Source organism: Lagopus muta, chromosome Z (genome assembly GCF_023343835.1).
Source record: "Lagopus muta isolate bLagMut1 chromosome Z, bLagMut1 primary, whole genome shotgun sequence".
Lineage (NCBI taxonomy): Eukaryota > Metazoa > Chordata > Aves > Galliformes > Phasianidae > Lagopus > Lagopus muta.
The window spans coordinates 62,165,411-62,188,928 of NC_064472.1; the positions used below are offsets into that span (position 1 = coordinate 62,165,411).

At 44.4% G+C, this 23,518-nt stretch overlaps 1 protein-coding gene across 4 annotated transcripts in view; it reads right to left on the bottom strand.

Annotated features, from left to right (window-relative positions):
- Positions 1-15,304, bottom strand: part of VCAN (versican) — a 107,037-nt gene extending 91,733 nt beyond the window's left edge. For all 4 annotated transcript variants that reach the window (XM_048932251.1, XM_048932250.1, XM_048932249.1 and 1 more), the window contains exons 1-2: positions 15,163-15,304; positions 7,574-7,649 (exon numbers count right to left, since the gene is read on the bottom strand). In XM_048932251.1, the coding sequence (XP_048788208.1) occupies positions 7,574-7,643 (70 nt within the window). In that variant the 5' untranslated portion in view covers positions 7,644-7,649; positions 15,163-15,304. The remainder of the gene's footprint in view (positions 1-7,573; positions 7,650-15,162) is intronic.
- Between the last annotated feature and the right edge of the window lie 8,214 nt (positions 15,305-23,518).

A 23,518-nucleotide genomic window follows, 5' to 3' on the forward strand; every position in this document is an offset into this window, starting at 1 on the left:
AACACTTACATTTCATCACTGTTTAATGATTAACAGACTTTTAAGACCTGAACTCTAGCTGGTTCACAGAAGATCTGACCAGAGTAAGCCAAAACGGAGTCTGTACCAACATCCTCAGCCCTTGACTGAGCTCTTTCCTGTCTGGGTAAATTAATTCACTGCTCTTTGATTTGTTTTTTCCATTTGTCGTAGTCACTGACTGTAGCAAGGATTGGTATTGGCTTCCTTTGGAAACTGTTTTGAAGGTTACAGATGACAGTTGAATTGTAAGAGCTATGTTTTCAAACTTCACCAGACTAAAACCAGTTGTTGAAAGACAACCAGATATCTCACATTTGTTGCTGGCCAAAACTAGGCACTCAGGGGAGCTAATGATGTTTACACTTTGTTTTACCTTACAGCAGCCTGTTCATATGCTCATGTAGTAGAAGTAAAACACAGCCCAAGACTTTACATACACTGCCTTCCTTATTCCATTTCTCTTTCAAGGGTTAACTCTTTTTATTGTATACATGCTGAAACAAAAGCCTTTTCAGTGAGATTATCCTAAGTTGTCATTCTTTCAAAATTATTTCCTTGTAGCCCAGGGGCCTTTAACACATTACAGAAATGGGGTATTTTAAGATGTTAAAGCAAAGAAGGAAGCAAAGCACACAGAAAGTCCCTGCTTGGCTCAAGCTTGACTTGATAGGACCTTTATCATTTTTATGACATCTCCAGCTGCAAACACTTTACAGTGAAATGCTTCCATCTGACAATATCCCAAGGGGAAAGTTGACTACTGTTCATCCAACCTGCACACAGCAACTGTCTGAAAACAGGATTTCTGTTAGATTTATGTTGTTATGTGATGTTATTTCACCATATTTAATGGCTTAATGAAGATTAAAGGCTGTCATATAATAGAATGTATATGTCCTCTTTCACTGACCTGTAAACATTTTTTCAAAGGTTGAAAATGCTAATCATTAATTTGAAGTCAGGTAGAATTCATAAAGTTTAGAAACAAAAAATGTCTTCAAATACCAGGCACCAGCACGAAATATGAGATACCAGTACTTGAAAAGTTATCTAGTTATTTAGTTACCATCAAAAACATCATCACACTATAAAGAGAAGAATATTTTGAAAGAAAAACAGGAGAGAAGGAGAAAAAGAAAAAAAAAAGAAAAACTTTTTATTGAGCTGATGATTTTTAACAGATGCACATCACACAGAGAATAAAACATTAATAGTAACATCTACAAAAATATTCAATAATCACCAGTATGACAGCCATGCATTTTTACAACAAAGTCCTAGCCAGAAAAATACTGGCCCAGCCAAGGATGACCAAGAAGTTGGAACGGAAGTCTTCAAATAGTTTCCATTCATACCTACCTAAGTTAAGATTCTTGGGAACTTAGTGCAGAAACACTCAAGCTAGCTTTATCAGAACTGATTAGACCAGAGAGAGTCTAACAACAATGGTGTAGCATTCTGCCAATACAGCTGCACTGCATCCAAAGCTCAAATGAAAAGTTCACACAGAACTGAGCTGATTTACCAGCAAGATTTTTCGCTCTGATTCAGGCATGTAGTGAAATTTTCAGTCTTACAAGCAAAGATTGGTGAGATACTACAACTCATGTTGAACAAACACTACTTGAAAAAGATCTAGAAAGGATGTATTTATAAAACAGTGAATGACAAAAACAGGACCAACATATTACTAGGACTGAACAATTCACAAGGCTTTAAGACAAGCCTGCAGCAGTTACTGAAGGCTATAGACTAGCTCAAAAGCTCTGATTGCAAACACATTTCTTTAAAAAAAGATACTGAAACAAGAATTTGGGGAAGTCAGATATTGTTTAAAAAGAACTAAAAACCTGACTTCCCTACAACTGATTGCTAAACACCATAGTGGGCTGGTTTTATCCCAAGATTTACAGTAGGAAAACATCACTAACTCTTGTATCACCTTTAATTTCTTGGAACTTTATTTAATTACATTTGGGTAGAGCTAGAGAAATAGAATGAATACTCAATCCTATCAGTTGTGATGGAAAAACTGCCAAATGGCACAGGTGGGAGATTAAATCAGTTTCAAAATATTTAGTTTTTATTATGATCTCTTGTCATCTATATACATTACAGGAACTTCTTAAATGAAAAATGATCTACTTATAATTACGCTGACTGACAGAATTTTAATAAACTTTCAAAGGCGCTGTTTTCAGTTATGTGTGATCTAGAATATCAGTACCAAACCCTGAGGAAATTTCCTCTTCAGAATTTGTGTCTTCTCATCAGTAGAATGAAACCCTTGACAGCAAACAGATATCATAATGATATGCAAATTAGATCTACCCTAAACTGGACTACATCCAAGAATAAGGCAAAAACTATGTACCTACAAACTCATCTAGCTGTAGAAAGCACTATGAAGTGCTTTTAAAAGCACTCTGTTTTGACTAGCAGATGAGAAAAGGAGAGAAAATATAATTCACTGAAAAGCTTTGTATTGAAGATTAAGAAATATTCCCATTCAGTTTCAAAAACTTGGTTTCTTCAGTAGTCCAAGCCAGTTGAGACAGACTGTACCTTAGAAGGGATGCAGTCAACAAAATGCAAACAAAATATTTTGTAACTGTTTGCAAATCTGAATATGAGCTGAGAAAAGCAGATATTTACCCAATCATCAGTGAAGAGCAATCCTAGCACTGAACGTTGTTTCATACCACGTCTTCACCATCTACCCAAGTAAAACCTAAAACACTGATAACTCTTAAATGAGATATGGTATGAGCATTCTTTTCTCTTACTAACTAAAATGCATCACTCTTGAGCATATTTAAGTCCTTAGGGAAAATAGACAATAAAGAAACAAAATACACAGTTAAGCCCAAGTAATCTGGCTACAGATCTATCTTTCAAGAACTGCTGGTAAAGTCAACGAGAGCTTTGTACTACATGATGGGACAGCAGATTCAAGCCCAGAGCATGACATGCAGTCAGGTTATCAGCAGACTCTCTGTGTTTTAGCAGCTGGGTTTTTATGTCTTCCTCAATTTAAATATTAAATAGGTTCAATATCAGAATAAGAAGCAGGAACAGAATGAAGATCTCTCATACAGTATCCTGACAGGAAACAGTCTTGCCAGGGTAGGGGTTTCACAGACTAAACGATGCTGTATATTCCCCAAACCTAAAGCTAAGACATTTTAATCAATTTATCATGGCAATGACAGTATATATGAATATTTTTCCCTAGATGCCTTATCTTACAAATGACATGTGTTTTTATATGTTTCTCTTGAAGTTGGACACAAACTACTTCTTGCTTGAGCACAAAACAGTTCCTTAGAATTCTCTGTGCAATTGTTTGTAATCAATGTACTTATAGGATATATTTCCTGTCAAGAAAAATTGCAAAGACCGATGAAATTGTGTACTGTTACTTTAACGACTAATACTGAGCCTAAGAGATGTCTTTTCATTAACCATCATTTCTTTAATAAAGATACTGAAAAACTAAAATGTAACGCACAGCTTTTACAAACTTGTATGAAATTTTGATAGCAGAGGTAGTACAAGACCAAGACCAATAAAGTCCTCACTCAAGTTCTTTACAAGGTAATCTGCAGTCTTAAGATGCAGAGTAAGAAAAGGAGGCAAAGTAATGAAAAAACAATTGTTGTCATATTCTGTAAGAAAATCATTCCGCCAGAAAAACATAAATTCCAGCTGCCAAACCCAGTAACATGCATACAGATGTGCAAATATTATAAGCAAGCACACGTGTTCTAGAGCACGTATAACATTAACATGATATGCCAAGTTGATGTATATTATTTGTACCTTCAAAAGGACATTATCACATACTGTAACCTAAGATGTTTGTATTCTCTTCTGGATTGTAGGACTTTCATAAAAACACACTTATTTGTGACATGATAAATAGTTGCTTATAATGAGAGAGGTAAACTTCAACAATGATCATAATCACTGGGTCCAGCTTGTAAACCAGAGAATTGTAACACCAGCTAGTTCAAAGTGAGTAAATGGCAGGCCAAGAGTAGGTGTCATGAGCAAACCTTGCACATGAACTTCTATCATTAATCCTTCACATGCACCACAGCATGTCGTCCAGAGAAGGGCAGTGAAACTGGTGAGGGATCTGGAGCACAGGTCTCATGAAGAGTGGCCGAGGGAATTGGGATTGTTCAGTCTGGAGAAGAGCAGGCACAGGGAAGACCTTAAACTCTCTACAGCTGCCTGAAAGGAGGCAGCAGCAAGATGGGGGTCAGCCTCTTTTCCCCCATAACTAGAAATAACAAGGGGGAATGTCCTCAAGTTGCATCAGAGAAGGTTCAGGTTGGATATCAAGAAAGATTTCTATCAAAGCATGGTCAGGTGCTGGTTGGGCACAGGCTGCCCAGGGAGCTGGTGGAGTCATGGCCCCAGATGTGTTCAAGAAACACATTTGGATGAACACGTTTAGATGTTATACTAAGGAGCATGCCTTAGTAAGGCAATATTGGTGGTAGGTGGATGGTTGGTTTAGATAATCTTGGAGGTTTTTCCAACCTTGACAGTTCTATGATTCTATAACCTAATAATCTCTTGGATTCCAGAATTAATAACTTTGTTTGTCTGTTTTTTGAAAAGAGGGGTTTGGGGGAACTTCCAAAGAAAGCCTTTTGGAGCTACTGGAAGAGAAAAGGAAGTGCAACAGAATCAATGATGCCAAAATCAAACATCAGACTGAATGACAGATGATCAATACAGACTGGATAGTATAGCCTCTAAACAGTACACATTTTCAAACATTAGTATTCTCAATTGATATTTAAATTTTTCAACACAACATTTTTCCTAGCAGAAAATGCCAACTTGCCAAAGCTTATTTCTTTCATAAAATAACTGTTGATTTTGACAAATTTCCTATATGAGTTTCAAAAGAATGATTCTAAGCTTTCAGAACAGTTCTACCCAAAGGGAAACACTGCCATTAATCATAGGCAAGTGACTATTCAATCAACCCATATGGTTAACCAAACCCATTTTGGGAACACAGAGTATGGGAATCTGTGTTTCACAAAAGATTTCAAGGCATCAATATTTCATTCTGTATTCCTGAGATGACCACACCAGCACATTCACAGAACACTTGTGTTCCTGAAATTCTTTTTCTGGAAGTCACATGAACAATTTATAAACCATTTCAGAGGTGATGATAAGTGGAGTAAGTTGAGAGGCATCTAATGGTGTCATTCCTTCAGTCTCACCTCTCCACAAATATTGATGCACTCCTAATTCCCTAATTCTACCAGCTCAGGCAATTGCGTAAATCAGTGAGGCAGATCAAAGATCTGATCCAGCTGAATACTAACTTGCAAAAAGGGTTATCCGATGTCTCTCAGACAAGTCATTTACCTGACTGAGCTGGACAGATATGCCCATAAGTACCGTCAACACAAAGAAATACATGTCAGCCAGCACCAGGGTACGGAGAAGGGGAAGAACTACCCCATGTAGTGCTAAATGATGTATGTGAGATTAGACTGACCACTGAATTATGCCCTAAATAAACATGATCAGATTTTCAATAGGTTGTAATAGAAATGTCAGCTTTACATACAATGTCAGATTCATTCGTCTTGCTTATCCTCTTCTTACATGCTCTCCTCCCAAAGGTTGATTATCAGGTAAAATCTTAACTTCATACCTCTCATCCCATGAGTGATGTACAAGCATTTACTCCATTTTAAAGCTGACTAATAATGCTACAACTTATCAAATAAACATTTTTAAGTTCCCTATATAAACTGACATTGTTGGTCCATGATTTCTTCTGACAATCACTTGCTTTGCCTTCCAGAATACTTCATATGAACAAATAATTAAATGCCTGCAGATCAAAGAGCTGTACAGCAGTGTACATATACAGATTTTATTGAGTAAAAAATGGAAAGAAAGAAAAAAAGCTTGACATTTAATAACCAAATGAGTTTCAGCCCTCAATAAATGAGAAAATGGAAGCTTAGTTTTAGCATCTTGCCCCTCCCTGAAGCTTTGAGTCTGTTTCCTCTGAGAATGTCTTCTAATTGTCTTGGTCTGCTGTGTGTTTAGTAAAGAATGGAGAAACAAAACTAGATTTAAGGAGGAGGGGATGACAGGAAACAGAGAAGGATAGTGCTCCCAACCCAAGTGAAGTAAAAAAAAAAAAAAAAAAAAGCCCACCATCTTTTCTTCTAAAGTCAACACTTAAGCAAAACAGTTTTTATCTTACAGGAAAAACTATCTAAGAAAGAACTTTGCTATACACAGTATAAGAGCTAAAAAATAAAAAAAAAAAAAAGAAAAAAAATGTAAAAAAAAAAAGTATAAAGAGTATATCCGATTTTCCAAAGGCTCCTGAGAAGAAGAAAGTAGAATAAAAATTGTCTTGATTTGAGGCTTGGGAAAACCATCATTCCAATTTTCGGAGTCTGCAGCTGCTGTAGGGACCTGCTCTGTACTAATTTTGAGTCAAAAGTTTCAAACCATAGCAATCATATATGAATATGTACTTCAGCTTAACACATAATCACCATGAGAAGTAAACAGGGCTCCAACTTTCTATCCAAAGCTAACACCTGCAGCTGCTTTAAGATGTTTTGGTTCCAGGCCCCAGCAGCCAGGAGATTGCCACAGCTTCCAACCAGCTTGGCCTACAGCAGCCCCCACCACGGAGGGTCTGGCGACCCCAAAAGCATGCCTCCTTAGGCTCATTCTTCTGTTATTGCAGAGGCAGGCAGAGACTGGGGTTCTTGGTTTCTGTATATCTCACTTGTATGTGGCACTTTTCACCCTGAATATAGAGAGTGTCAGAGACATACAAACTCATAAGGCTGCTGTCATATCAATAACATGAATGCATGCATTGGGATCTGACTGGTAGATGTGCAGAACAGCTGTTCCTGTAGATCCAAGACTCCCCCACTTAATTTGCGACCTCTGCAGCCTGACTAGGTGTGTAGCAGCAAGCTGCTCTTGCTCTCATGCACTGGCACTTCTCAGTGCTGAAGCCCTCACGAAATTGTTTGCTTTTCACCAAAACTATCCCCTCCAGTACTCCCCACTTCATCCATGCAGGGGAACTCCTCTGTAGGCCATGCCAAATGAAGGTATGAGACATATCTGACAAACAGGCCCAACATTTCACAAACAGAGGTTAAAGCAGTTAAGTCACATTCCTGAACATTTGAAGAAGGCAAGCTGTTTCGCTTTATGCTTTCTAATGTCTTTATCGCATTATCACGCTGTCTTTATCATTACTCGAATTATAGTAATGGCACTGACAAACCTCAGGAGACACAAACTGTGTAAAAACCTTGCCAAAAACATGCTCAACCACCAGAAGTTTTCTATGTAAATCAGTAGGCAAAAAGGAGAAAACAGGAACAAAATTAGTTACACAGTACAGAGATAAAATCAGAAAACACATTTCCCCAGTCCTGGGAAGTACTTTCCCAATTGGACTGTGCTCCTTCCCGCTGTCACTGGAATTAATTTTAATAAATTATTCCATACATAACAGACTTACCTTTAGGTAGCATATAAGTTATAGCTAATGTAGAGCACATCCATATGATGCCTTTTATATTTAACAACATCTTGACCTACAAATAAAGAGAAACAGAATAAATGGTTAGTTTAACACTGAGTCCTTACAAAGTGTAGCAAGTCAGTGCAACTCTATTCATCATTGGTTGATACTAGAAGCAGTTGTGAGCTCAAAAAATGATGCTCAGAAGCACAGTGAATAATAATATTCTGATCTTCACCATTTTGTACACTGTTTTAAATCTGATACCACACAGCAACAGCAGTCCATAAGTAGAACATGATGACTTCTTCCTCCTGTAGAGCTGCCAATTCAGATGCAGCCTCCAGGAAGATCTGCATCCATAACATAGACTGCCCTATCAATTAGCATCAGCAAATAACCTTAGTTTAAAAGAGGCTCCCACAATAACTTCATGAATTCTGAGCGTGAATCAACATCTGCACTATGCACTATGACCCTTTCCATCTACAAAAGTCCTGCTTTAAAACTGCTGTATGTATTATTTCATAGTGGAGATTTATTATAGTGGCAGTTCTAATGACTATAAAATACTAATTCATACTGAATTTCAGTTTACTGAGTCTGCAGTAATAAACAAATGTGTCAATCCCCTTTGTGTTTGCTTATTGCTCCTTTTACAGGCTCCATGCTCTCACAGCTGAAAACATATATAACACATACATAATACATTGCTTGTTCATAATGGTATGTTCTCATTTTTATTTCAGTTTCTAATTACACATCTGCAACTGTCCTGCAAACTTAAGAAGCATTCTAGCAAAACCATCACAATTCCCATAAATGTCAACTATTGGAAACATAGAATCATTAAAGTTGGAAAAGACCACTAAGATCAGTTAGCCCATCCACCGATCCACCACCACCATGCTTTTAAAAAACAGTTCCTTCCCCACACAGTCATACATATGCACTACTGAGGCATCATAAGGAATAGCTCTCAGCAATGATTTGTCAAATGCCCTTGAAAAGTTTTAAATCACAGAACAGAGAGTTTCCTGATACTGCTGTCAAAGTACACTACTTGGCTTGGAAATAGGCAAGAAACCTGAACTCTAAAATAGGTTGCAGCTCAACAGCAAAATAAGGATTAAAGAGATCTATGTTATTGCTATGAACCTTGTATTACTTACATATTTTCTGACATTTTTTACATTAGCATTTTAGTTATTTAGTATTTATATGTAACGTTGTAGGGTCAAAGCCTTAACTAATAAACCCACAAACGTCCATAAGCTATACTGAACACAAAAGTGAAACACGCAGTAATTTCAAAAAATTCAAAAAATTATTGATGATGTGTTCAACCTCAGGAAAATTCCCTACACCGGTAACAGCTGCAGCCCATACTTAACATGAATCTGTGTGAATTGGCACCTGACCTGTAAGCGCTGAATGGTTCAGAAAAGACGCAAAACATCTCAAATGAAGAGTTTCCAGTGAGGCAGTCTCTAACATAGCAGCATCATGCTCAAAATTCCCACCCAAAAGGGTTGAAAATCCAAGCCATTTTCATTCCCCATATGCAGATGGCCAGGGCTGGCTGGTTGCACTGGGAAACATATGCTGCAACCTATTCCCAGGGCGTGGAGGAAAGAATACAGCTGCTTTCCATGGAGCAGGCTGCGTGTTGCCAAAGACGCCTCATTTCTGCTTCATCCATTTGACAGAGCTCACAGCACGATGTGATATCACTGATTTGGCAATATTAACTTCACAGAAACTGCACATTTTATGAGCCAGTCCCAAACATGAACCAAGACATCTCTGACTTTATTCAGTTTGAGCCCCATCCTCCACTAAGCTTTTTCTGAGGACTCAAACACTAACTGGCTGGTTTTATCTTTCTCTCAACTAACATAAGCAAAGCAGCAAATGGAGAATACATGTGTTTATTTCACAACTAATTTTAAAAACCTATACTGTGCTTCAGAATACTATGTTCCCACAGAACACTGTCAAGAGTAAGAACGTTGCACTTGGTAAGAGCTGCAGACATCAGAGTGCTTTGAATTCAGAGGGACAACTTTCAAATAAAGGCAGCCACATATTCTTAAATAAATGCTCAAGTGATCCCTGTTATTACACAAAGTCTCAGAAAATGAGAGGTCACCGTGAGACTGCAGATGTGCTGAAACCAGAAGATGTTTCAAGCACCTTTGTGTCCTGAGACCACTGTAAAACACCAAGGCCGTTGCCAATTAGCTCCTGTAGCAAAACAAGTACAGTGAAGGCAGCACACAAAGGAGACCTACAGTATCCTCCAACCTCAAAGACAGTGAATGCAAAAGCTCTGGCCATTCTGAAGACATGGTAGTTCCAGATCTTGCAAGCTGTTCTGTCCACATATTTCCCATGTGTCACACACTGGCTGCATCAACAGTTAAACAAAAGTCTAGAACAAACTATTTACAAGTTCAGCTTTCCATGTTTACCCATGCACTGCACATCCCTTCTCCCTTAGTAGGCAACTGTGGCTTTTGAGACCAGAAACAAGGGAACTGGACAATGGGATCAAACAAATTCACAATGGAAAAGGAATAAATGACTTTCCAGGAAGACAGGTATGCAGCACCTAAGCAGGGTGGGTTGCATGCTCCTCTGCAGTAGCTGCCCCTCTGTCAGTGGACAACATGCACCTGTGCAAGGTCTTGTGTCCCCCGAAGCTCACTGGAGTACTGTGACACAAAGTGGTGCAGTCAGTCCCATATGCAGGTAATTCCACCAGACCTACCACCATATTGCAGAGCTGCTGAGAGTCAGCTGCAGTGGGTATATGAAAGATCTCACCTTCTCGTTCCTGCCCACCTTGCACACAAACACAGAGTGCCATGCCTCCAGCACAGTGCTGGTTACAGCACTCTTAACATAGTTTGAGGAATCTCATTGTAAAAACATTTTCAGCTTTCAGCCCTGAATGATGAAAAAAAAAACCCATATACTCAAAATGAAATGTGGAAACAGAAAAGACAACTGCAGAGAGATAACTTCAAAGACACCTTGTGACTGCGGAGGACCAGATGGTATCAAACCATTACAGCACTCATGGTTGGGATCTTGACTTGGCCTTGTGATGAGGATTGATAAAATTATATTTGCTATTTGCTATAGTAAGAGCTCACACAGCTAAAAAAAAAAAAAAAAAAAAAAAATCCAAAATGTACTGTACATGACCACAGAGCTTAATACAAGACACCTGCCAAAAATCCTCACCCAGCACTTCAAAAATCTTTTCTCACACAATTTTCTAGATATCCTCCACCATGAGGCTGTTAAGTAATGAAAAATGCTGGGGGAAGGGTTCAAATCTTGGATTCATGAGCATCACGAGCACAACTGCCATGCAATATGCCATGCATGAGAGTTTTCACAGCCTGATCCTCCATGGGTTCCTATAAACACTCCTGGGTTACAAAGTGCTGCTCTACCACAGCTGCCAGAATTAAATGTGAAATTGCCCTGTTACCCTGTCTGAGGAACGATGGGCAGATGCAAACAGCAACACCCAGCCCAGCCTGGAAAGAGCACATGGGCCTCTCCTGGCATGCACCAATCTCCCTCAAAAGCAATCTGCAAGGCAGAGGAGCCTGCTAGCAACCAGTGCCTCAGCCACTCAGGAAACTATGATCAGATGGGACTGCTCCTGCAACAAAATCTTTGCTCTAAGAGTGGCTTGTATTTCTAGTCCTGCCCTCTACAGAAGCCTCTGCTGGCTGGCTGCAGCATTAAGTATGCAGTAAGTAGCCAAGCTCTTTCCAGTCATACCTTCTCCATGAGCTTTTTTTTTTTTTTCCCTTGGTGTTGCTGCGCCTAGAGGAAGAGAAAGCCATAACACTACAGACAGAGCAAAAAAGTTCTGCCAACTAAAGGCTGCATGATTTGAGAAAGTGTTTAATTTCCACCTCCTATTAAAAAAAAAAAAAAAAAAAAAAAAAAGCATCTTAATTCATGTGACCACACTCAGGTTGCCACTGGCAGGAGTCCAACTGGACTGGTCCACTTCATTTGGAGTTGCTGCTCACAGACTGATTCATAGCAGTCATTTGCATCACATTTCTAAACTGGATGCAGATCTGAGTTTTAAGCAAAAGTCACCAAGTCCCTGATAAACTTTATATCTCTGAAAACTAATGGTGGGGGTTCTCCCTCTGAGCAGAGAACAGAGCTCTTATTTTTGCAGGCGCTGCTCCTTTCCCTACAACAGCAGAGTGTCATAGGAGCAGTAAGTTCTGATCAAATTCCAGCTTGTGCTTAGTTTACAGTGCAAGCTTGATCTCACACCAATGCTATTTTAATTTAACCAGGAGGGAGAACATCATGTCTCTAACACAAAAGGTTTCCCTAAAGTAGGAAAAATGAGAAATTAACTGCTGTCCTAGAGTAATTGTCATAAAAGGCTGCAGCTTCTCAGGTCATTCAGCACATGTTCTGCAGTTGTATGAGATGCAGAGTTGTATGTTGAGTATGAAGAAAGTAGTCTCTGCCCATTTAACCTCTTTGCCTATATAATGAAGTAAGGTTCATACCAAGAAAGAATAATTTTTTTAAAAAAAGGGGGGGAGGGGGAGGGGGGAGGAGGACAAACATCTAAGAGAACCTGACACTAGAGTCATAAGTCGAAGTTACTGTACCTACTAATGGGAAAAACAGTAAACTGCATAACTTTCCAGTGCAGCCCAGATGCAGTGCCTTTCCTACTGCCTCCTGAGCACCAGTCACTGGGACGTTCTCAGCTGATGTCTGTTCTAAGGCTCTGCACTTTCTTTTCTGCTGGCAGGCTTTTGATTCCTTCATGCCATCTGACTGTTAACTGCCAACACATACCAGCTTCACTGTAAGTACCGTTCAATTGACTTTGCTAGTTTCACTGCATCTCTGCTGTGTGATTAATCAGCACACTGTGTTGTCTCATCTCATTGTTGTCTCACCTTCCATCTAACTCATCATCGTTGTCTGCTGGCCTGTTATCACTCCAAAGGAATTACTACGGTCCTCAAAAAGGCTGTGGGGCATCTGCTGCATCCTCACCCAAGGTGCACTCCCCTCACCCCAGAGGGCAAGCAGCACAGTTGGTGGCCCCAAACAGCAGCACAGATGGGAGAGTGACCAGAGCACAGTGTTCTGGTGATCCCCATGCTGGCAGCTGTGGGCAACCTGCTGCTGCCTCAGGACATCCCTCCAGGCCTGCACTAATTTAAGCCAGAAGCAGCTCTGGGCTGGCAGGCAGCTATGCAGAGAGGTGTTGGGAAGCTGTCCGAGGGAAGCAGGGCAGCTCAGCCTCACTCAGCTCTGCCCACCTCTCCCAGCACCTCCAGGCCGAGCCGAGCGCACCTGGCCCGAGCCTCAGCTACCAGGCACTCTGGGAAGTTGACGTCGTTCTTTCCCCGGTACCCTCAGTGCAGAAGGTGGCAGGACTGGCCGGGCAGGGACAGGCGCTGCAGCCATGAGGTGGGCAATGAGGCGCTTACGCAACATGTCCGCCTCTTCGCCGAGGGAGCGCTTGGCTCGGTTTGTGAAAGCCGTTACCAACGCAGGATATGTTACCCCTCAGTGCATAAAATTAGCAGGACTCTTAGAAACAAAGCGCACGACGGCGGCTGCTGAGCCAGCAGTGCCCCGACGGCTGACTCGGAGCAGCTCCGCAGGATCCCCGCTGCCCCGCAGCGGGCACGAACTGGCCCCGCACCACCAGCCCCCGCCAGAGGCGGGAAAGGCGCCGTTCGCCGCCCCGCCTCACGGCGGTGCCGCCTTGCTGTCACACCGCGCCCACCCGCCGGCGCACGGCGACCATTTTATCCCCGTTTTCGTTCTCCATTCTCCTCCCGAACGCGAGCAACGCCGCCGGCGGGAAATTAAACACTCGTACAACCACAGCTCCCCGCCCCGCCGCCGGTCGCCGCCAGGGGGCGCCATAACGCTGCCGCCGCCGCTCCCCGTCCCGTCCCGTTCCTCGAGAGCGGCGGAGCCGCGCCCGGTGGCATCGGGACCCCTTCCCGGCCCCGCCGCGGAGTACGGCCGTGCCGCCGCTCTCGGCACCGGCGGGAGCTCCGTGGGAGGGGGCCCCGGGCGCGGTTTCAGCGCGCTGCTGGTGAGCCCCGCCGGCTGCCCCCGCTCCGGCCATCCGCACGTCCCCGGGGTCCGCCCTGCCGCCCCAGCCAGCGCTCCCCGCCCGTAGCCAAGTCTTACTCATCCCCTTTTGGAAGGAAACTTCCTTCTTTCTCCCTTTTTTTTTTTTTTTTTTTTTTTTCCCTAAAAGAAAATCCACCCAACATTTACACTCCAGTTGTCATGGGATGGGTTTCTGCAACACGTTTCATTCCTTTAAAAAGGAGGGGGGGAGGGGGGGAGGAAAGGAGGAAAAAAAGGAGAAAAAATGCTTTTGGGTCTTAATCCCTGTGCCCGAAGGGAATGGGGGTGGCCGGGAGGACGTGACAAGTGGGACAATGAGGGCTGGCCCGCGCCCCGTCGCCCCTTTGTGTGGCGGAGTCACCTCGGGGCCGCCCGTGGGGGCGGATGGAGGGACAGAGGTTGTACGCGGGGCCCCATCCCTTGCAGTGGGTGCTCGACCCTCCGGCAAGCCCCCCTTACCCACCCACCGCACACACAGACCCTCTTTTTCCCGCCGTCGGAACTCCCTTAATTCCTTCCGCGATGCTCTCTCACTTTCTTTGTGACACAAAGGCGAAAAGCCGAAGGGCGGCGGGGGAAAGCAGTGCCCCGTGCCCCCGAGAGCCGTCCGTGGCTTTAGAGGCGTTGCTTTGCTCCGCTGACCCCGCGGTCTCTCTCCGCGTCCCCTGCCAGCCCCTCCCGGCCGTGGAAATGTGGTTCGGACGGTGCCCGTTCTCCGGCTCCTCCGAATAGATGCTGCTACCCGAGCGCCTCTGCCCCACTCTGCCTTGGCAGAAGCTTTCCAGAAACAAGGAAGAAAAAAAAAAAATTAAAAAGAAGAAAGAAGTAAAGACAAAAGAGAAAGAAAGAAAAAATGAGGAAAAAAAAAAAAGAAGGTGGGGGGTGGGGTGGGGTGTGGGGAGCACACAAGGGCGGAGGAGGCTGAGCGCACGCTTTTCCAACGCAAGGAAACCTGGTGGCCGGAAAGGTTCCCTCTGGCCATTCCCTTCTCCTGCTGCACGAGCGCTTTGTGTCTGCAGTACCCGTAGGAAATAGCTTTCTTCTTTCTCCCCCAGGCGAGAAAGTGCCCCATCGCACACCAAGGTGCAGCTCTACCTTCCCGAGCAACCGGTACGAAGACTTCTGGGGCACCCACCCCAAAATTGCCCAGTTCTCTTTGTTCTCCTCTTTGCACCGAGAGGTTTCGTTGAGTGCCCGGGCATCCCTTCTCTCCCCCGGCTGTCGCTGAACTTACCCCAGGTTGTTCAAAATCATCAATCATTACTATCCTCTCCCGCTTAAGGTTTGCCGTTCAACTCTTTGTCCTTACAGGTACCGACAGAGAAACGATCGCTTTAAACCCCACGCTAGGTGTTTACCGGAGACCACAAGTAAAGGAGGGGGTGAGGGGAAAGCGCGTTAAAAAGAGTTATAGTTACCTTAAAAGGTAGCGTATTGCAGAGATTGCAAAAAAAATCACAACGCGGTGGCCAGGCTAGTCCAGAGATCCCAGTGGCCGCATGAAAGAGTAAATTCCCTGGTTGGTGCTGGAAGGAGGTGCTGGTTCCGGGGGTCTCCCCTTCGACCCAAGCCTCCCCTCCCTCCCTTCCCACCGGTGAGCACCTGCCTGCGAGCCGCGCCGAGCTGCGGGCACCCGGAGCTCGCATGCAAGTTCAAATGCGAGCCTCAGCCACCCATCATTATTATATCGTTGTACCGTCAGCGCTGCAGAGGAGGGGCGCTGGCTGGGCGAGAGGAGGGTTCTCAGGCTCCACCAGAGCCTCCTCGCGATTGCAAAGCTCCCTCATCCAGCAGCTGGGCGCGGGAGACCCCTGCTCTGCGCCGCCCCCGAGCCGCGCAGCCCCCGCGGGCAACGCAGGGGTCCCGTAGCCCCCCGAGAGCCGGGGAGCCCCGCACAGGTCCCTCCGCACACCGGCATCAGCCCCGCAGAGAGGGGCAGGCGGGCGCGAGAGGAGCATTGTTCCCCAATTAAACAATTAACCGGGGAGAGAATGGGGAGACCTCCTCCGCTCTGGCTCCCGGAGTCGGCTGCAGTGGGGAAAGTGGCTGGGACCAAAATCCCTTTTTCCCCTCTGCCTCCCCAGTCTCAGCACAGGCTGCAATAAAAGAATATATGGGTGATTGTTCCAAACTTCCCCTAGTACTGCCAATTCACAGGCAGCCTCGCATCGGCAGCCTCCCGAGCCAAAAGCTTCTCCACCCTAGTTTTGTTTTACACATCTCCAACTTCTTCCTTTCCTTTTCTTTCCTTTTCCTTTTCCTTTTCCTTTTCTTTCCTTTTCCTTTTCTTTTCTTTTCTTCTTTTCTTTTCTTTTCTTTTCTTTTCTTTTCTTTTCTTTTCTTTTCTTTTCTTTTCTTTTCTTTTCTTTTCTTTTCTTTTCTTTTCTTTTCTTTTCTTTTCTTTTCTTTTCTTTTCTTTTCTTTTCTTTTCTTTTCTTTTCTTTCTTTTCACCTTTCGTTTCCTTTCATTTCCTTTCCTTCCTACCCTTCCTTCCTTTCCTTCCTTTTTCTTTTTCTTTTTCTTTTTCTTTTTCTTTTCTTTTTTTTTTTTTTTTTTTCCTTTTCCTTAAGATTAACCTTTGCATTTTCTTTCCAGACCTCTCGGAGATTAAGTCATAAGCAGAACTCTAAACTACCCTTCAAAAGGGGACTTGCACCAGTTAATAAAGTGTCAGTTGTGCTTCTCGGGTAGCTCCTTCCCCACAACATACCTATCTCACTATGTGGCAGAAACTTAGGACTCACCACCCTGGCACAAGCTCTGGCAGCAGCATGTGCAACAGCCCCCTCCTCCAGGATGGTACAAATCTGCAGCCAGGGAAGAGATGCCTGGAGCAATAGGTGTGACTGATCCACTGCTCCAGGCACATTTCTGGCAGCCCCAGATAGCATCACCAGCAGTGAGAAGGAGGGGTTTTTCTCCAGAGCCTCTCACCCTTACTGTTCCCCCCCCCCCCTTTGTCCCTGGAACTTTGGTGACAGTGAGTTTGAAACCAGCACAGAGCCCTTGTTTCCAAGCACAGCTCTCCATGCCAGGCTGGAGGAATGGGAGGTAAAGGAGATGACAGCCAAAAAGGGAGACAGAGACCTGGTGGCTCAGAGCAGCTCAGGTTTGGGTGATGGAGCTGGGCTGTAGCATGAAATCCTTATCAGACCTTCTCAGAGTTTGCTCCTTTTTCTTCTTTAGACAAGAGGAACCCACAATTGTTTCCTTGTTGGAAAGGGCTGCAAGGAGTGGCTGATGCTCATCTCCACAGCTGCACCCCCACTTACCCGATGGACACCAGGCCCTCCAGTTCCCTGCTGCTTGGGTGATCCCGTCTCAAAGGACTGGACCTCCTCCAGCTGTGCTGTGAGATTCTTGATTCACTTCATGCTTTTAATTGAGCTCTATGAGAAGTTGGCAACACAAGCATCTGCCTGGATCAGTCTCTCCTGTGTACCAGCCCCTGTGGCCCATCACCAACACTGCAGCTCCCAGTGGTGGTGGTGGGACCCTGCTGCCATCCCAGGCCACAGGAAAGAAAGTGGAATGCAACCTGGGACATGAAGCGTTTTTCCTTCTTGTCACTGTAAGTGAGGAGACATCATGGCCCAACCAAGACTTGATCAGATCTCTCCTCCAGCTCCCACCACCCTTCTCACTCAGCTTCATCTATTCTCCCTCCCTCTGCCTCAGCAGGCTGGAGGAAATCTATCACAAAGCAGAAGCTGCCTCTAGTCCTGCTTCTCCACTCGCTTTTTCACTCTCTAACACTGGAGATGGGAGAGTTTCTCCTAATAAAGGAAGGAAAGAGAGATCAGTGCCTCCCTGTTCTCTCTAAACCCAGCAGATTTTCTCACGGCTTGGGTTGCCCAAGTAATGGCATCTGGCCATTCCTGTGCCATGCTCCAGCTGAAGAGTTGGTGCAGGCACCGCGTACAACCAGGATTTTTAGACGGTAAAGTTACACCTTTTGCCCACGGTCACCACCACAAAGCAATGAGGCTTTAACCCCTGGGCTACCTCAGTGCAGAGCAACTTTAGGTCCGATCACTTGGCTCTCATTTTCCACGGCGGGTAAGAGAAAGAGATGATTATTTACGTACAAGACCTGTTCAACTCCCGTTCTTCCCCACTCGATCCCCCCAAGCGGCGGAGTCCTGGTGGGAACCGGACGAGCGAGCCGCTCATTCAGGGAGCCGGGAAGAAAGCGGAGGCTGCAGAAACCACCCCCTTCCCCCGCTCCTCCTCCTTCTCCCCTCCCGCCGCGGGCTCCTCGCCCCCTCCCCGGCCCCGCTCGCCCCCTCCCCGGGTCCGGCCAGGCTCCGGCGCGAAGCTCCCGGCGCCCCCGCGGAGCCTCGAGGCCCCGGGGCGGAGGCCGGCGGTGGAGGGGGGGGTGCGGGGCTGCCTCCCAGCACCTTCCCGGCGGGGGGAGCCGCGGGGCGAGGAGCTGTGCCCCCCGCGCGGGGCTCGGCTGGGTGGGGCCGTGAGACAAAGGCGGAGGCCATGAAGGTGTGGCTGTGCCGCCTGGCTGAGGCGTCCGGAGGGCTTTTCTCCGAGGGAACGGGCTGGAGGCGCTCGGGCCTCCTAGGAGAGGCGAGGAGGTGGAAGGGAAGACCTGGGCTACCTCTGGGTTCTTTCAGCCTTGTTCTGTTCTCCCTCTTTTCCTCGAGATCTCACATTTCTGCCCTCAACCAAAAATTCAACCATACACAGGCGCTCCTTTTCTCCTCTCGTGAGCTCTGTCAGGGGCCTGAAACGCTGTCTGATTTACTGTGAATGTCAGATATTTTTTCTCTGTAAATATTTTAGGCAAAGTAGAAACAGTAAACCTTTGCTCGGGCTGCCAAACGTCTCCCATGACAAATCATTGTTTTCAGATCTTCAGATTTGTGTGAGAAAACCCAACAAAGAGAAGATATTTAGGCGGTCTCATTCCTAGAGCATATATTGTTAGAGGAAGAAAAAGCCCTATTAGCTACATTATCATCAGAGATGATGAAAAATATTATTTTCATTACACACTTTTTAAGCACAGGTTTTATGTTACTGATTCAACAGTGATTATCATTTTAAATGTGAACCACAGACCCTAAATGGCTCTTTATATGAAACCATTGTTTTGAAATATCTGAAATTAATTAGACTGTGGCTTTGGCCAATGTGCAAATATCAAACTGAGCATCTGTGAAGAAAAAGGCTTCCCATCACTTGAAAGAATAATATGAATCTGAAATACACACTATCAAGGAAAATCGCCCTCATCTCACATAGGTTCTCTTGACCCTTCTTCTGCAACTCGACAATCACATTTTCTTTGTCTTTTCTTGCGATTATTTATCCTTTTTTTTTTTTTTTTTTTTTTCTCCGAACTGCTGTGTTCAAAAAGCCTGACATAAAATTCAAAGAAATAATGTAATTTGAATGCCAGCAGCAGCACCACTGTCAGTTCAGGCAAATCAAAGATCCCTGTAAAGTTACTCCATTTGGCTGACCTGCTCTGGAGGAGCACTTCCTATGCCCTTCTACCTACCAACAAGCCATACCGTACCAGCTGCACTGACAATGAAAGCATGGGTCCGATGTTCCTCGTAATCATAAAGAAATGTATACTGCTTCCTGTTTCTGCTGTGATTCCATTATCTAAACCAGTGCATTTTCAGAAACGGTAAATTCTTTTGAGACAATAGACTTCAGTGAGTTTTCATGCTGTATTTAAGAAAAGCTTTTGCCAGTTGTTCTCTTTCCTGATAGCCACACTAATTTTTAGAGGGAAAGTAAAAACCTTCCAGTTGATTTTAGCAGAAGTGAGCACAACCATATTCTGGAAAGAAACACATGATGGCTTATGTCAATGTTTCTTTTGTGGCAAAACCCTTCTCCACCTATTTAGGCTCTGTTTTCCTGTAGCTGAGGAGGGAGCACTAAGTTATGAAAAACTATGAATAGAGTGTTTCATTTGGTATCAGAACAACCCACAATTGATGGTTAGATATTATTTCTGTGTTAAATGTAATGATTCAGACACCACATTATCTACAAAAAGATAGCCAGCTTCCAGAGCAGTGTTTGTCAGGAGGAGCTCCAGGGCACAAAGTCAGCAGCTTTTGACTGTGACAAAGTCTCCCTGCACCTACATTTTTCTCCTACATTTTGATGCTCTTTTCTGTCCTGCCCCGATATTTCTGCCTCAGTGCTTTGGATGAGGGGCCACACTGAGATATTTTCATTTTTCTAGGGCATCACTGTTTCCACAGCTAGTCTCCTTGAAATCCATGTTGAAAAGCTGGTAGTGTTTAGTTCTGTCCCATATTTGCAAACAATTTCAGGTTTTATCTTCCAACTGTGCTTAAGGAGCAGTCTGTTTTATGCAGTCAGATCCGACTCTTAAAGGAACAGTTGCTTTCCAATTTTGGGGAGGAGCTGTTAGGGTGAGCAGGTCACAGACAAGGTCCTTATCCACAGTGATCCCTGTAGGAGTGAACACAGTACAAGGAAAGTGAGGAGAGAAAAAACTAGGCAACATATCAGCATGGGGCAGCCTGGGCCATAGTCAAGTGTTGTGCTAATCCCTGCTGTCTTGGGCTTCCTCTGATAAACTCCATCCTGGACAACCATTATTTTTATTTTGATAACTCAGTGTCTGCATCATGAGGTTGAGCGCAGAAGTAATCCCAAAGAATCAAATGTAGTTTTGTTCCCTTACTGTTACCAAATGAAGTGAGTCTTTCATAACTTTTTTTTTTTTTTTTTAAATATATTATATGAAGATACCACTACTGCGCAAAGAACAGCTTGCTGGGTCTGGTTCTGCACTGATAGGGTGAACTCCTGAAACGGATCAAGAGAGATTTTCTTAACTAATCTCTTTTTCCTGGGCCTTCTCACCCCTCACTAATGCAATAACAAACATTAGCAATGAGATTAATTCTAAACCCACTGAAGTCACTAGCAAGACCCCGCTGACTCCACAAGTATCAGTCAGTAGTTTCTTCCCCTTTGCCACATTTGAAGAAAAGAGATAAAATGGAAAAGGAAGGTCTTAAAAACAGGAGAGTACTAGGCAGCAGGCTTCTTTTCTTGTCCTCCATTGTGCATGAAAGTCTCTGCTTTTCCTCTTCAAGACCAGTATTGAAAGACTGAAATAAAGAGACAGAAATTTTGAAAGGTTTTAGTAAGCAAGTAAAAAGAGAGAGATCCACGTCTACAGAGAAAATCAACCCATCTCAAGGAGTTGAGTGCAAGAAAGAGTGGAGTCAGACCTATTCCTGGTATTGCTGGCTCTCAGGTGTGGCCAAGATAATTCCTGTGACACATAAATTTTAAATAATTTACATAAAAAGGGCAACAGGGTCTGCAGATACCTCTTGCTATGTTATATTATATGCAGTTGAGAGAATTCTTGGGGTAGTGCCAGGATTGTCCTCCATGGAAGACCTATTGCTTCCTTGATGTCAACCAGTCTTACTCAGTGGTATAAGGATATGTATACCCACCTTTTCTGCTACAAAACATCTCTCTACAGGACTGAGCGTGAAGGCAGGGCTGCCTGGGGCTCCTGCAGCAGTTCTGGTGTTTTTCTGCTCTACATTCTGCTTGTCACTGATACCGCTGGCGTCTAGGCCACCTGTCTCAGGAGAATGGGTCTGATGAGAACTGCTATGCTCTGCTGCATGTTTTTAAAAGAAAATAAAGGAACTGTAATATTGGAGAAGCCCATTTTGCGTTTAACAATAAGCAGGAATTGCTGTGGTAGCAGAGAAAGCTGTGGAGGCAGGAAGCAGCTTCACCATAAAGGCCTAACGCACAAATTTAAATAGTCAAAGGAAGGAAGTTGGTCGTGATTTTTGAAGCAATCTGATTACTTCAGATGTTCAGTCTTTGGGGAAATTTGGAACTCCATGCAAGTTGAGCAGGGAAGGATATCTCTTAATCTTAAACTCCAGGCACTAGGCAGTGCTGCTGAAAAGGCTGTGCAGGCTGAAATCAAGGCACTCTGCACACTGTTGCCTCCCAAAGACACGTGCTTCTGTTATCTTCTAACTGCTGAAGGAAGGATAAAATGAGGCTTTTCTGAGATCCAGGTATTAGTGAAATGTTTCCTCTTATCATCATGAGCGAAGTTTCCCAGGACTGGGGAGAAGGGGAACAACTATAGTGTTCATAATGTTGGCTATAGGAGCTAAAAATGTGCCTTCTAGTGTAAAATCAGACAAAGTAGCATAGACTTTGTGACATTTTTCCATGCTAGTGCCAGTGAACCTACTGCTAGGTCAGCGCAGAGTACAGCCATCTCTAATTCAACCTGGATACCCTGGACACCTTCCACACAAACCGCCCCAGCAGCTAACATCTCCATGCCCACAGCACTGAGATAACACCTGGTGCTATCCATGCTGGTGGTGACATGCTGCAGGGCAGATAAGGAGCTCTCAAACTGAGGCTGCCTCTCACAACAGTGTAGCTTGCCTGGGACCTGCCAAAATCTGTTGTTGTTATGGGTATTTTGCAGTCACCATGGGCTCTTCCCACTGATGCTGCCAGCAGTCATGACCTGCAAGCCAAGGAAGGAGAGGGCTGCAGTACAATGAACACAGACAAACTCACCTGGCTGGTATTTTATTTCAGAGAGGTGGTTTGGATCTGCTTGAATTTCTTTTCCTTGCTTTTATGCCTAGCTACATGCACAGAATATTTTGAGGAATGCCAGCCTGCAGCTGCTTGATCTTTTTCTTTCTCTTTGCTTTTAATCCCCCCATACAGATGTATGAGATGCACGGGTGAAGCTGTGGCTGTGGTGGTCCTGGTGTGGTAGGAGAGGAATGGTAGGGTCGAGAAGTTTGCTTTTTCAGACTGCTTTCTGGCTAGTTCCCATTAACTGTTCCGCGTCCCTCAACTGCATGGGGCCTATCAGGAAAGCGAAGTAATAGGGAGTGTGTAAGTTAGAGGAAATCCCAAAGCACAGAAGCAATAACTCATGGTGAAGTAAACGTTGGCTGGTCCTTAGGACAATGCTGCTGCATGGCAGCAATGACCAAGCTGTTTCAACAGAGTCCTTTAGGGAAAAGTTACCCTCCCCTCTTGCATGGATCAAGTCTTTATCACTGAAGGCTCAGGGTGTTGCAAGAAGAGGCAGGGTGTCCTCAGAATGCTCTTGGAGAGTAGCTGAAGGAAGCCTGGAGGGGAGGCCTGCATTTCATTTCTGAGCATGAAAGCACAAAATGACCTGGATGCAGGAAGGCAGAAGCACTGTGAGAGACAAAGTGGCCTGGTTTCGGGAAAGGTCTGTGCTCGCACAGGCAGAGGGGTGAGGAACAGCAAGGTGCCATGGAAAGGAGGAAAAGAGGAGGCAGTGTAGCTGAAGGAGAATGGGTGTCAAAATAAACTCCAGAGAATGACAAAAGTCAGGGGAAAAAATACGTGTTTGTTTTGCTCCCTGTTTGCTTTTTAATGAAAATAAGCAGGCCAGTGTTTGAGGACTGTTAGCATTTTGTGCTGACCTGCAGCTGGTGCATTTTTCGCCCACTTCTGTCAGAATTTGACTTTGGTACTGAACGCTCATCAGACTTTGCCCCTTGCTTTACTTAGGCTCGGAATTGCTTATACAGCAAACACTCTCTGCTAGAGTCCTCATTAATCCACTCTTTGTTCAGGTTTCCGAGAGGAATTCCTATTTGGTAAACCAAACAGAATTAAAAGGAAGGCATCTGCACTCGGGACATCCATCTTGGGTTCTCTGGGCTGCATTGTCCCCATCCGTCAGGCTGTGCCTGCTCGGAGCCACCGCTCCC